Consider the following 14,767-nt stretch of genomic DNA (forward strand, 5'->3'; position numbering starts at 1 on the left):
TCAATAAGCAAACCATCAGAGCAGGAGATTATTACATGTATCACGAAGATATTCTGATCACACAATTTATATTTTTACCTGTATGTACAAAGAGAAATCAAGTACTGATAGGCATTCAGACTTCTGCTTCTTAATATTATCAAGACTAGAGAAAGAAGAATCCGTCTTAAAACATCTGTATTGTACTTTTACCAATGACAGATTGTTCTCAGCACTATGTTTTCTACTAATACATTCAACAAGTCATAAATTATACAACCAGAAAAACATTATGTCATCCAATCTGTGCTTCTCATAGAACAGGCTTTATGGCTTCTGTGAATTAATTTCTGTTTGAGACAAAGCATGTCTTTAAAAAAATGGTAATTTAAAATTTCCAATAATGGAAGAATCAGCACCAGACTTAGTAGCATTCTGTCAGTTAATTTCCCTCCCTTTGTGTTTAACTTCTTCAACGTGTTTGTCTAGTTTAAAATTGCAGATGTTGAATGTTACTGAATGAAAAACTGTCTCTTGGCAAATTTCTATTTCCAATATTCATGCTTAAAGGGCATGGAAGTCATCTCACCTAACTTTCAGGCATTCTTAATGTTTATATTACACCTGACATAGGCAAGCCTGGCTTTTCTGATAGCCAGTGAAGAAAAATATGTGTATTTTCAGGGTACAGTTCAGATGGACTGCTTGAGATGTATTTATTGTAATGAATCACCTCGGAAGTGCCTGAGTCCTTGTGTTGTTTAAAAAAGGGGTTGAGTGGTGATCTGGGTTGAGTGGCTCCATGTAAATATGTTTTACAAATAGATGCCCTTGTAGGTGCAGTAAGTGCAAATTCCTGCCATTAGAGGATATGACTATGTAACTTTCTCATGGTCAAACTAACTTAAACTTTAAGACAATGTACTCTTTCTTTAAAATACGAAAACTGAAGGCAGTCATTAGTTATAATTATCTTTCCTGAATGTCCTCTAGTTCATCAGCATCTTTTCTCAAGTTGCAGACATCAGAACAGGACTGAGCCTCCCGCAGTGGTTGCAGAGACACTGACAGTGAAGCAGTAGAGCTTTCCTGCTTTTGCTTTCATTTATACTGCTTGAAAAGGCTCTCCATAGCTCTTCAGGTCACAAGAATAGCAGCCTGTTTTCAACACATTAGTCATCCTGGTCTCAGGCCTTTTTTCATAGTCAGTGTTTCCCAGGAATAGAAAGCCTTATTCTGTCTGTGTGGCCTTGTCTCTGTCTGTGCAATACTCCATAGGTTAGAATTAATATCTTGTATATCATTTGCTTGCATTTAATTCTCAAAATGCTATTGAGACAGAGTAGAAGGACCTCTGCTGTTTTTTCTATCACTCTTAATTTGTGTTTTTCTTTTTGTTTTATCTCATTAGCAATAAGGATAAATAATACAGGACCAAGAACTACTCTTTGTACCTCCACTAGAAGTACATTCATTAGGGTATGATTCTCCCTTAATCCAAATTGAGAAGTACCTGTAACCTACATTTTAATCTTTTTTTGTTGTGAACATTGATCTTTTGGTTCTCATTTTACAGTTTGGTAAGATGCTAACCCAATTGCCAAGCAGAAATATAAGACTACACTTTCAACCTTGTTGTATCTCGTAAAAAGATACAGTTAATTTAATAAAATCTGCTTTCCATAAACCTATGCTTATGACACTGTATTATTATACTTTGGTTCTTTATTAGTCAAATGCAACCATTCCTGAATGATTATCAGGCCAACTGTGCTCTGGTTGCCTGGATTGCCCTTGCTGACACTTGAGAAAATCTGATACAATATTATCCCAGCCCTCAGAAATACTGAATTTCCCTTTGAATACCCTAAAAAGGAGTCTTTTTCATTATTTTCAGATGTAATTAGGTTCTTTGGGTTTTTTTAATTAGTTACTCTGTTTTCACAGGGTTTAAGCTGTTTATTTGAAAAATCCAATGTTAACCCTAGGGTTCTTTCTTTATTTTCATAAGAATGCTGAGTTCATCTCTATAGGTGCCTGTTCCTCTCCAAATTTAATAACATATTTCTGGCAGTTATTTATTCCAAAACATTTAGACATTTCAATATATGGAAGAAGTTTTCTGTCATGGCCTTTTGACCAGCATGAGAGTGACGTCCTGTCTGTGCTGTGTTAGGTATTTGCAACTGTTTCATCATGCAGAAGGTCCCTTGGACAGCAGCTAAATTCCATGAACTCTGCTTACCTGTTCAAGGGAAAGTTTTTCAGTGGGCAGCTGTACTTGAGCCAAACTTTCAAAAACCTTTGCTGAGCTCATATGGATGGTAAAAGTCATTGTCTTGTGTTCAGAATCACCATAGGAAGTATTTATGTCCTGGACTCTCAGTCTAGTGAAGCGGCAAACATTTACATTTGCATTTAGGTTTATGGCTAAGACACAAATGAACCCACTTTCAAAGAAGAATTGTTAATGTAATGTAATAAAGGGTTATTAGATTGTACCATATCATAATGGTCTGTGGCTAATAAAAGACGGCTAAACGAAGAGGCCAAATAGCATTTAAAATAGAAGGTAGACAATGTGCTGCTGCAGCCAGTATTATCTAATGACAATAATGATTCAATCAGACATAGAGTAGGGGATCGATACTGATAATTATTAATCCAGATTTTGGCTGCAAATTTTTTTCTCTCATTTTTCTTGGTATAGATGTTATTTTGTATGCTCCACTGTAGAGGGAAACATGAATGAATGTCTATCTCATGTTAGTCTTTATTCACAGAAATCTCTCTTGTGGTTTCATCCCAGAAAGCTTCACAACATTTTGGTTAAAGTCTTCTTGGTTTGTGAAGGTTTAGCTTGCCAGTTCACAGATCCAGCTTGTGGCTTGGTTTATTCCTGGTGTTGTGCCATTTTCCAACCACACAAGCAAGGGTAAGAATTGTAGCCAGCAACAGCTGAAATGCACCACAATGCAGTTTAGTGTATATGAGGTGCTTTTGAAGAGTCTACAGATTTAAAAGTGAAAGTCATCACTTACAACTCGGCTGTATATCTTTGTCATTGGTTCCCCTTCAGTAATCACTGATGAGTAATAGGCACCTCTAGAAAGTGATTTTTTCTGTCATAAACTAAGAATCTAAGAAGAGTATGATGGATCACCTAGAAACGTCAGTCTCTTTTTGTTTACTCTACCTGGAGACTGGATGGCTAGATTAAATTTGATATTTGGTCTGTAGGTGGCTAAATTTGTAACTTTCCCTAAAAGGCAGCCATAGAGTAGATCAGGTATATCAGAAGATGAGGTCAGGAAAACAACTACAGTTTTGAGGATTTTTCTTAGTACTGCACATTGAAACATAACTAGACACAGAACCTTTATTATGGCATGAAATAAGCAAAACTCTGGGAAATCAACTCTTAGACACTGAACAGTGTTATGTCGCTAGAACTGTTCAGACCATGCAATTTCAGAGGTAAATGTGCTACAGTCTGTTTCTTTTTGTGCATCAGTAGTAAAATATACTTGTTTGCACATGTGCATTACAACATGCTCAGGTGTTCATACACTTGTGTACATTGCACAGAAGACACATCATCCACAATTGGATATGCTGTTTTCGTTCCAGTGAAAGACAGGAGTTTTTAACAGCATGAACCAACATGTTAGTGGTTTGCAAGAGCAAGTGTGAACAAACAGACAACAAAAATTCAGAGATGGTTTCCAGTTCTAACATCTATTGAAATTGAATAGGAAGATGCAAGCATTTAATGTCTTTTTATAGTAAAAAATAAACAGTTTAAATATATTTTTAAAGTTCCATCTTATCCAGACTCTGACAGTTTTATTGGAAAACATTTAAGGAGAAAAGGAAAAGTATATTGCATCAAAGAGAAAATGTATATATGTCATGTCTTAAACCTAACTGGCAACTAAGCACCACCCAACCACTTGCTCACTCCTGTGGGCAGGCAGGTGTTCAGCCATCCCCAGGAAAATGAGTCTCCATTCTACCTAACAGTGACTTGGGAAGACAGAGAGCATCACTCTGAATGTACCCCCCTTTCTCCTTCTTCCTCCAGCTTTGTATTCTGAGCATGACACCACATGGTCTGGGATATCCCTTGGGTCACTTGGAGTCAGCTGACCCAGCTGTGTCACCTCCTAACTTCTTGTGCACCCCCAGCCCACTTGCTGGTGGGGTGAGAAGCAGAAAAGGCCTTGGCTCTGTGTAAGTGCTGCTCAGCAACATCTAAAACATCCCTGTGTTATCAACACTGTTTCCAGCAAAAATCCAAAACACAGCCTCATATCAGCTACTGTGGAGAAAATTAACTCTACCCCAACCAAAATCAGCACAGTAGGGAAGGAAGATGCAGATCACATCCTCCCTGCTTGCTAGTCAGTCCCTCTTCTGTAAGTAACTATTCCTTCTCCTTTAGACTCTTTTAGCCTTGTGCATCCTTGGCACTTTTCCAAGTTCCCTAAAAATACTACTGCTAACACCCATCAACCACAAAATGACAAGAATACCTCCATCTCCCTGTCTCTGAAAGAAAAAGCAAATGCAACAAAACATCTGTCTAAAAATTTTATAGGAAGCTATTTTCTGATCCAACAAAACCAAACCGGAGGTAGCTTTTGCCCGTAGTACCTGAAAAAGTGTAAAGGAAGAGTATGAATGTCTTTATTTAAAGTAAAATGGTTTTTAAGCTCTATTTGAACAAAAAAAAAACTCCAGTGTAGTTTCAGAAATAAACCTTTTCTCTGTTTTGTTTTTAAAAAAAAAAAAAAAAAACAAAAACAAACAAACAAACAAAAAAACCCCCACAAAACCCATCTATTCAGCTGAAATTGTCTTTTCACCCTTATTTGAAGTTTTTACTTTTAGAATAATTGGAAAAGACCAGGAAAAAAAAAAAAAAAACAAACAACCAAACCAAAAAAACCTTCTGAAGTTACATACAAAGGATACCAGGATTTTGAAATCTTTTGGAAGTATATTGTTAATCTCAAGTCAGCCTTCAAAGAGGCAGCATGTCATTACCATATAAAATACGGAAACCAAAAGGTATTTTTGTTTGATTTGCATCCCATCAGAAGCAACACAGATATTTCCTTTAGTAAGAAGTCACCCCTAAATGAAGCACTCAAATGTGAAAATCGTTTTAGATTTTCCACAAGATTTTCCATGTCATTTAGCTTTTTCAGGTTTTAATTTCATAATAAACCAAGCAAATTCTAGAATTGGTGCAGCTAAAAATCTTTATGTTACATGCCTAGATTCCCCTAGATCCTCAGCACAGTGGTATATGTAAACAAGAAAATAATGATTTAGAGGAAAAGGAGTAGAAAAATAAATGATAAGCAAAGAGAATGGGCAGTAAGGACAATTGCTTTCCTACCTCACTCAGATGTCTTGCAAAGTTCTGAGATAAGAACCTAGGGAACATTGTTAAGCTGCTAAACCCCTGACCTGCCACTTAGGAGAAAGAGAGAGGGAAGGTCTACATCTTACAGGATCATAGTTACTAGGAGCTTTGCCAAGTCAGTGAAAAGGCCTTTAGACAGTGGATGGACACATATGACAGGATTTCCTGTTTATTTGTTTGTTTTGGCAGTCATCATTCTTGAATCCCTTGCATATACAAGAGGAGAAAATGTGTTCCACTCACTGCTTTCCTCTACAGGCTCTCACATCATTTTACCCCATTCTTGCACAGAATTGCAGTGTGCCTCTGAGGATTACAAACCTACCTGCCAGCAGCTGGGATGTCAGGGCCAGAAGGTTGCTAGTGACTAATAAAGCCAAACCAACAGTTTTACCCTTTCCAAGGTACCAGGCTGAACAAGATCCTTGGCTTCAAAGCTAACAGGCACTTCACCACATCCATCTTAGATAAGACCCGTCAGTTTGTGTAAGGACTGTTCTGATGTTTCTCTAAGCTTGGGCAAAGATATCTGTATTAAACTGGTTATTTCCTATTGGTGTTCTTCTCAGAAGATGGCTGCTTCATAAGCGTCTGAGTGGAATGAACATTTGAACTCCTTGTATACGTGCGGAGGAGAGCATACTATACAAGTGGTATTTTAGCATCCATAAGGCCTACTAATGGCCATATGCTTATTTTTATGGATGCTGCATTTTGTTTCTATCCTGCAGAGGATTGGATCTGATTGGGAAGAAATGACCACATCTGGTACGTGTTCTTAGGCAAATTGTTGTCCACCCCTGGATTTGGGGGAGGGTTGAATGGGTTTACTACAAGGAGTTACTTAGCATTATGATCTGAAATGTTCAGTCTCACTGAGGATACCACACGGTCTGTTTTAGGCTTGCTTTTTTATAGCATCCCTGAAGATACTGAAAATTAATTGAAGAATAGCAAGCATGTGCACTTGCACACACACACAAAAAGTTGGATAGAGTAGTTGGGTTGGCCAAAGTTTATACTTTATTGGCAACTCTACCACTTCTTAGTGGATGCACTAAGTTATTTGTCTCCTGTTTTTTGACTTTGCTGTTCCTTGAATTCACATAAAATCTGCACTCTCTTGTTAATGTAAAAGAAATAGAGAGTTTGGACAAAGATTGCCCAACCAAGTCTACAGGATTTGGAATTGTGTTCTGTAGTTCCACAAGTATTCTGAAAAGAGTGAAATAAATATATCTAAACCTGGCAACAGCATTTTTTCACTAAGTCTTCAGACAGAAATAATTTAAAATGTTGGTCTAATCTCAGTTAAATCAGTGACCAAGTCCTGGAGTATCTTTATCACTGAAAATATCTCCTTCCTTTCTCTTCCCCATACACTGAGGACTCTCCTGAGGCATGTGTCTTTAAAGAAATTAAGGACTCTGAAATTTATAAATTAGCCTTTTCTCCCTTATAGTTTCAGCATAATCAAGTATTTAAGGTATCCATTTAGGAGAGCTGAGGTCATCTCAACACTTTATTGGATGTCCTCCCAAATCTGTTATTCCTTTGCACTTGTTTTCAGAAAATGAGCTGCGCAAAACAGCTCCAGAATTTTGAACTTCTTTTGTACTTTTCCCCACTGACCTCACTGCCTCTTCCATTTTGTCTTTTAGACTAGATAGTATTTCCTCTGGCATAGGGACTTCCAGACTTTTGTTTTGCATGTAATCATTTGGTTTTCATCTTTGTTGCATTGCAGACCGTCTGTCCAATTGGTCAACCAAGTAACTCTTCTCAAAGAATCTTGTATTTTTACTACATAGGCTTTTGATAGTCAGGGTGAGCTGGGATAGTTTTATGTCGTGTTGTTGTGTCAAGACAGCTGCACAGAATAACTGTCTTCTCCCAATAGTTCCTTGAACAGTTTTAGACAGAGTCTTCAATGTCTGGAGTTTTCAAATACATGTTTACTGAGATTTCCAATTTTTGGAAACAACCTTGTTCTACTAAGAGGGAAAATATGTTTGAGCTTTTTTTCATATAGACTGTCTCATATGTTCTTATTATCTGTACGTGCCTGTATCTATTGTCTGTGTTTACATATTGCTGTCATTGAGGGAATTTTTCACTCAAAGAATTCCTTCACCTTGAGGGAAATGAGCCTTCACAGGGAATCAGTTTCATGCAGTATGGGTATTTGCCTGTGCGTTTTGTTTACTGCTTATTTTACATTTTTTATTAAAATAGAGGAAGCTTTGCAGTAGTACATTCAGTTAAGTGTAATTTCAAAGCTCCACAGTTGATACTCTCTGCCTGGGACATGCACATGCAAAAGGTTATTACAGATCTCTCCATCCCTGAGTGAATGCGTGCCAGCCTCACTACAGTTGGAAGCATAAATGATTTCTAGCATTAGAAAAGGAAATCTCTGTCTGCAGTGCTGTTGCTTATGGTAGATTTGTACAGCAGCTTGTATATGGACCTTAGAAATCACTATAGGCCACACAATCAGACTTTCTTGCATTCTTTTTAATAATTAGTTTAAACTGTATTGAGATAAGCATGCAGTTGAGAACAGAATCAGAGAATCATTTAGTTTGGTTGTCTAAGATCACTGAGTTCAACCTATGACCGAACACCATCAAGTCAACTAGATCATGGCACCAAGTGCCATGTCCAGTTGTTTCTAGTGACTCCACCACCTCCCTGGGCAGTCCATTCCAATGTTTAACAACCGTTTCTGTGAAGAAATTCCTGCTGATGTCCAGCCTGAACCGCTCCTGGCACAGCTTGAGGCCATGTCCTCTTGACCTGTTGCTAGTTGCCTGGGAGACGAGGGTGACCCCCACATTGCTATAACCTCCTTCCACTTAGTTGTAGAACAGGGAGAAGTGTCTTAAAAGGGGCATATTTACTTCCTGGTGTATCAACTCTTTTAATAAACAGTGAAAAAGAAGCAGTAAACAAAACATACAGGCAAATATTTATATTGCATGAAATTCATTCCCTGTAAAGAGTGAGGCCAACACCAATACCACAATAATTTACACTTTTACTTTCCAAATAGTCTGAATGTGGGACTCAGATGTGCACTGAATTCTTCCTTGTCTTCATGTTTTACTATAAGTCCTCCTAAGAAGGAATCAGAAACACAAAAAAGAGCAGACGTTAGTAGCAATTTAATTATGAAAATAATGCTTACACTAAATTAGTGCTATTATTGCATCTTACTAATATGCTGGAATAACATTTTACTTGGGAATCTTACTGTGTATTTCACCAAGATAAAAATGGATCTGCTAGATTTTTATTTTCAGCAAAAATTTCCTCTTTTATTCTCTGTCTGTCAGTCTTGAATTTATTGGAAATATTCTTTTTCAAAGGTGGAAAAAAACACCTTTTGTGGCACTTAACCATATCCTTGTAAATCAAATTCTTCATACTTTATTTAATAATTTGTTCTCCTTTTAATATTATAATTGCAGTTTTAAAACAAAGCAAATTTTCTGAAGAGTCAATGCAGCAGATATATATTTATACTTAAGGTTATGTGGTTTCTCATATCCTTGACATGGGAAAAGAAGAGATACTGGGTTGGTTTTATCACAAGGAATTTTAACTGTGTGTACTTTTGGCCAAAAGACTTTAGTTACAAAACAAAACCCATCCTCTGTTCTATGTGTGCTTTGCATTTCTATACTAATTGGTTTCAGCTCGAATTGTGTGATAATATGTGTGTTTGATGTACGTGATTTGTTTATGTCGAACTCCATTATCCTGTCTCATGTTCTTGGAGTGCCTGAAGTAGTTTCACTAATCTGTCAGCATAGTATGTACTTGTGGATAAATATAGACATGTAGCCACTCTGTGAGTGGTCATCATCATATGCTGAAGCTAAAAATTACCCCTTTGGTTATGGAAAGGCTGAGCTGATCAGGAGGCCTGCTCTAGCTCACACATTGTAGGTCTTCAGCTTTTGTCTGTTGAAAAACAAAACTGAGAAATGGAAAGAAATGTCTTTCTCAATAGGATTATGAAGCAGCTCATTTATTTTTTTATTTTAGTTAGAAAAGGATTCTAACTTTTCTAACTAAAGGAGTGGAACATTTCAGGTATTCACAGGCTCATGGATATTACAGTAGCATGTTGGAGAAAATCCAGTGTGATCAGCTTTATAAAGGGGCTCGGTAGGTATGAAAATACTGCAAATAGATGTTTGCATTTGTGTTATTAGTTTGTTCATTGTTGCTAAAGTGTAAGTTTGACATAGTTTACTAAAAAAAATGCAGCCTCTGTTTTTCCTGCTTTTAAAGATACTGAAAATTCACTAACTGTGTATGGCTGAAGTTGTATCCAGTTTAGCACAGACTCTTGGCTTGTGCATTATGATAGTATCGTTGTTTTGGTTCCTCTTACAGCTTTAAGAAAAATATTTGTAGTGCAGATCATAGCAGAGACTCTGTTTATCATCCCCGTTATCAGCTTTTGACCATGTGTGTACACTAAAACTACTCTACATTTTTACAGCTGTTTCTTGGATCGTGAAATGATCAATACGTGGAAAAATTCAGCAGAGATTTTATGTCAATAAGCCTTTCTGCAGCAATAGTATATAGTTGTGACAACAACCATGTGTGATATTGCATTGCTACTTTGATATTTATTCCTTGTTTTTAATTTTAAAAACACATAACATTGAGAAAATAATATGGTTATAGCCTGAACTGAATGAAAATATTCTTTAGGAAAAGAGTATAATTCAAAATACTGCTTATTGCACATATAGTAGAAAAATAGGGAACATTTTTCCCTATTGGTACAGATATCTTATAGTTGATCAAGCATAGTTAATCTTTGTTAGAGATTTTCCTAGGATAGGAGCTTTCAATATGTATACAACTTTCTAAAATTGGTCTGTAGATTTCCTGCTATTGCAGAGTCCTCGGGCATCAGGTTTACCATGGTTTCCTGCATGTGCTTCACGACTCATTCTCGTGGGAAATGAGCTACTTTTTTCTAGGTGAAGGGTTTAGCTTAGTGCAGTACTTGTGTGGTAAGCAGTACCCTACAATATGTACACTTTCAAACTAAATGCTTCTGTGGTCTGTTCTGGTACCTCTGTTTGAATAACATTTATTATTTTGAAATCAGATAGTAAAATCTAAATCTGTCAAGGCAATCAGTGTCTCGAATCAAGTATAACTCATTCTTTCCACCCACCCCGCCCCACACATCTTCTGCATAAACCCATGCAAACTATATGTGGTGATTTCTCATGTTAAAAATTATGCCTGTTTAATGGGGCAGTGTTTCACTGGCATAGATGGCAAAACTGGGCACATCCTTTTTTTTTGCTTTTTTTTAAGGCCCACATTATAATGTGTCAGCATAAGGGGACCAATCAGGGATGACTTTAAATGCAGCTATTTCTTAAATTTTGAGTCCTTGATTTGCAGTTTTATGTCTCAGAGGCAACTTTTTTTTTTTTTTTAGTGAGTTCTATAGGGTTTTCAGTCTAGGAATAAAAACTATATTCTTTTAAAGCTCATACATTATCGATATAGATGTCAATGATAGTCTTGTCACATATTTGCAATGCAAATATCAAGCATATGCAAATGCTTGAGAAAATGGAGCTGAAAAGATGCATTAGAAAGCCAAACCTGTATATAATATTTCATGACCAACTCACAATCGACTCAAAACCTTCATACTGTTGGAAATGTTGATTTTCACACTGAAGATGCATAAATGGAGTTAACAGCTACAAAATGGTCTTTTAAAATTTTGAACTAAGTCAGTGTCACATGTCAGTCATTTCTCTAGCTGCCGTAATTGCTGTAGCAACAATAGATGTTAACCCCCAGGATATGCTTTTTCTATATTTGAGTGAAAGGCTGTACAGTCCTATATTTCGGAGAAGAGCCAGAATAAAAATTTTTGGTGCACTGGCAAATCTCACAGATAATTCCATTTCTCTATTACAGTATGCAAATAAGTGATTTTTCAATTACGTGTCACAAATCTGAAAAATCATTGTTAAAAGACCTCCTACTAGCAATGACTATATGGATTTAAATTTCAGTCTCAAAATCCTGGCTGAATGTCGCAGTGATTGACGATAAGGGTGGCAGCTCCCAGGTAGGGTGCCTAAGGTTTCTTAAACTTATTCATAAGGATGTGAAACAGTGTACATGACCTCACACACCGCCTGCCTGCCTGCCTTCCTTCCTTCCATCCCTCCTATGTGACCCTTCATAGCAAATTTTGAACTTAGAGACAGTTTAAACCAAAATTGCTTAAGGAACAGAAGACAAGTTTGTGTTTGGTTAGATTCCTGAAGATTCCTTCAAGAGGGAGTCTGGGATTGCTGCCTGGCCATCAGAGCGGCAGGCAGCCCAGCCTGGGTGTGTTGTGCTTGGCAGAGGCTGGTTGGCGAGCAGCCTGCCTGCCCAACCCGGGCACAGCACTTGGGAGGGAGCTTGGGAACGGCTGGGATGAGGACAGAGGGGAGGACAGGGCTTTTACTGCACAAAGGACACAAATCCTTAAGAAAATTGGTTTCACTGCTCACAAAAAAAATTTCCTGACTGGGCACTTGGCAATCAAACTGATTTCATGGATAGATGTGAGCCAGTCAAAACCACACATTTGGCAAATATATTTGTAATTGTAAAAATATTGTCTGACTCCTTCCTAAAGCTGTTTATAAATATCTCAATGGAGATATTTCCATTGCCTAGTGTATTCAATAGTCCATAAAAATTTGCATCTGATCCTTTGCATCCCACTGTCTTCATGCTTAAATTTTAGGAGAGCCTGGGTGGTGACCGAAGAACAGTGGAATTTACACTCTTCTCTGGTGGCTCTTTTTTCAGTACTTTGAAGTAGGTTATTATTCAGAACAACAGTGTATTTTTAGAACCAGTTTTGTGTGATATAAGTGTATGACTGTTTTATACACTTTAATTTTTGCAAAGAGTCATAATGCCAAGAAGATTCCATGATTATTCTTTTGCCCTAAAAAAATCAAATGAAACTTTGCAGGAAACAAATCTAGAAGAGTTGTCAGTTGGGGGTTATTTTCAAAGAAAAATATGGATGTGTTACAATTGCAGAATAATAGCTACATGAAGAAAAGCATTTTGATCTTCAATTATATAGTGAACTTATAAACTGATTCTTCTAAAGTAAAATATGTTCTCTTTTCTCCAGTGCGTCTTTTTTTATTTTTCCATGCATGATTTTGGGGTCTGATTTTGCTACATCTTGAATACTCTTAAACAGTAGTCTTTTGGAGGTTTGGGTTTGTTTTGTTTTTTTTCAGCCATGAAGTGTTAAAGTACTTAGGAAAGAGCAATAATCTCATTTATTACAGTCACGTGTCAATAATTGACAATTACATTCAATAGTAGTTGCAATTCTGTTCCTCAAAGGAAAGGCTAAAGGCATTTGATGTGAGGCAACAATCATTGTAGTCCCTTCTCTCTTTCTTTCTTTTCAACTTGGATGCGACATATAATGTAACACTCTGGAATGCAATGCTATGGGGAAATGCTATAATGGTATTAGTTCACAATATTTCCATGGATTGTATTGGATTAAAACACCTCTGTCCCAGTCACTAGCAGTACTCACGGGCATTGTGACACTTGTATTGCATTCAGAGTGGATAGTGGCTGCTCTTGACAGTGCTACTTTGAAGTTTCTGGCAAAGCTAACAGAGAGAGGATGCTACCAGTACCTGCCTGAAGACTTTTATTGCCAATGAGAGCTGAGCCTGATGATTTGGGGTTGGCAATTTTTTATGTAAAATGGCAATATGTGGATTAACAAGATTTTGTTTTGTGTTGTTTCAATTTATTTTTCCTTCAGTTCCCAGAAAAACAGTAAGTAGAGCTCAGTCTAGTACACAATATCTTGATACTGGGGAATTCACAGGCTCATAGGATAATTTAGATTGGAAGGTATCCCTGGCAGATAATTAGTCCAACCTCTGCTCACTTGCGAACTAGAGAAGGTTTCTTAGGGCCTTCGCTAGTCAGGTTTCATGTGTATCCAAGAATGAAGTTTCTGCTGTATCTGTGGACAATGTGTATCAATCTTCGACCACCCCCTGACAGTGGAAGATTTTTTCATATATCTAATTGAAATTTCCCACATTCAAGCTAGGGTCTGTTGCCTCTTGTCCTGTCACCATGCTCAAAGAAGAGGCTGGTTCCTTGGCATATTTGCTATACTCCACTGGCATATTTGCTATACTCCAATAGATAGCTGAAGACTGCAATAAGATCAACCCTTAGCCTTCTCTTCTTAAGGTTGAACCAGTCCAGCACTCTCAGCCTGTACTAATGTAGCAAGTGCTTAAGCCCCGGCACTTCATGGTCCTCCCTTGGCCTAGCTTCAAAATAGCAGAAATGTCATTCTTGTATGGGAGAGCACAAAACTGGACACAATACAACAGATGTGATCTCAAAAGTGCCAGATGGAACTGTAGGGTTCAGTACTTTCAGGAAAACTAACACATAATGAATATTTTTTGGCCATGGAATACGTTCCATGTCTGACTCTTCATTTAAGATTTATACTGATGACATGTGTATTGTTTTTTAAGGAGTCATTCTTGACTAATCTCGGTATAAATAATAAGAGAATGAGGCCCTTTACAACTCACCATCGTCAAAAGACCAGACTCCTGACTTTTGCAAGGCTTGGCTGGTTTGAGTAGCAATTAAGAATAAATTCTTGTTACTTAACAACTGAGTTACTGATCTGGCCTGCAAGCAAAGGATAAGAAACGAGGATGTTATTCAAATAGTAAAGTACCAGCAAGTCTTACCGTGGGGGAAAAAAAAAAAAAAAAAGAGGATTGAACATGGACTGTGTAGTAAGCACCACTCCATTTTAATACATAAGATTTCATCTTTTATTTCCTCTTCCAGTTAGATTATGTGTATTTTACCTATGGTACCATGCAAGTTGTATTTATGTATTGTGTGTTTCTTTGATTAGCAACTAATCTCCAATTTTATACTTTGATAGTATAGAGAGCTGTTGAGGTGCTCTGGAAATGTTAAGACGTTGAATTACCCAAAAGTAAATGTGTCTTTTCTACATTTCAGCTTCTCCAGTTGGTAACGGATATATCAAGCCACCTGTCCCACCTGTTTCTGGTACACAGAGAGAAAAAGGACCTCCAGCCATGTTGCCTATCAATGTTGACCCAGACAGCAAACCAGGCGAATATGTCCTGAAGAGCTTGTTTGTTAACTTTACTACCCTGGCTGAACGCAAGATTCGCATCATCATGGCAGAACCTCTTGTGAGTAAAAAGAAAATACAAGTATATATGTACAGTGCTTTGA

The 14,767-nt window shown here is 37.3% G+C and overlaps 1 protein-coding gene across 1 annotated transcript in view; it reads left to right on the plus strand.

The window, feature by feature from the left end:
- Positions 1 to 14,767, plus strand: part of FRY (FRY microtubule binding protein) — a 190,523-nt gene that overhangs the window by 41,214 nt on the left and 134,542 nt on the right. The window contains 1 exon segment of the mRNA XM_064645493.1: positions 14,525 to 14,724. Within this exon segment, the coding sequence (XP_064501563.1) occupies positions 14,525 to 14,724 (200 nt within the window).

The sequence above is a fragment of the Pseudopipra pipra genome, chromosome 2, assembly GCF_036250125.1.
Source record: "Pseudopipra pipra isolate bDixPip1 chromosome 2, bDixPip1.hap1, whole genome shotgun sequence".
Lineage (NCBI taxonomy): Eukaryota > Metazoa > Chordata > Aves > Passeriformes > Pipridae > Pseudopipra > Pseudopipra pipra.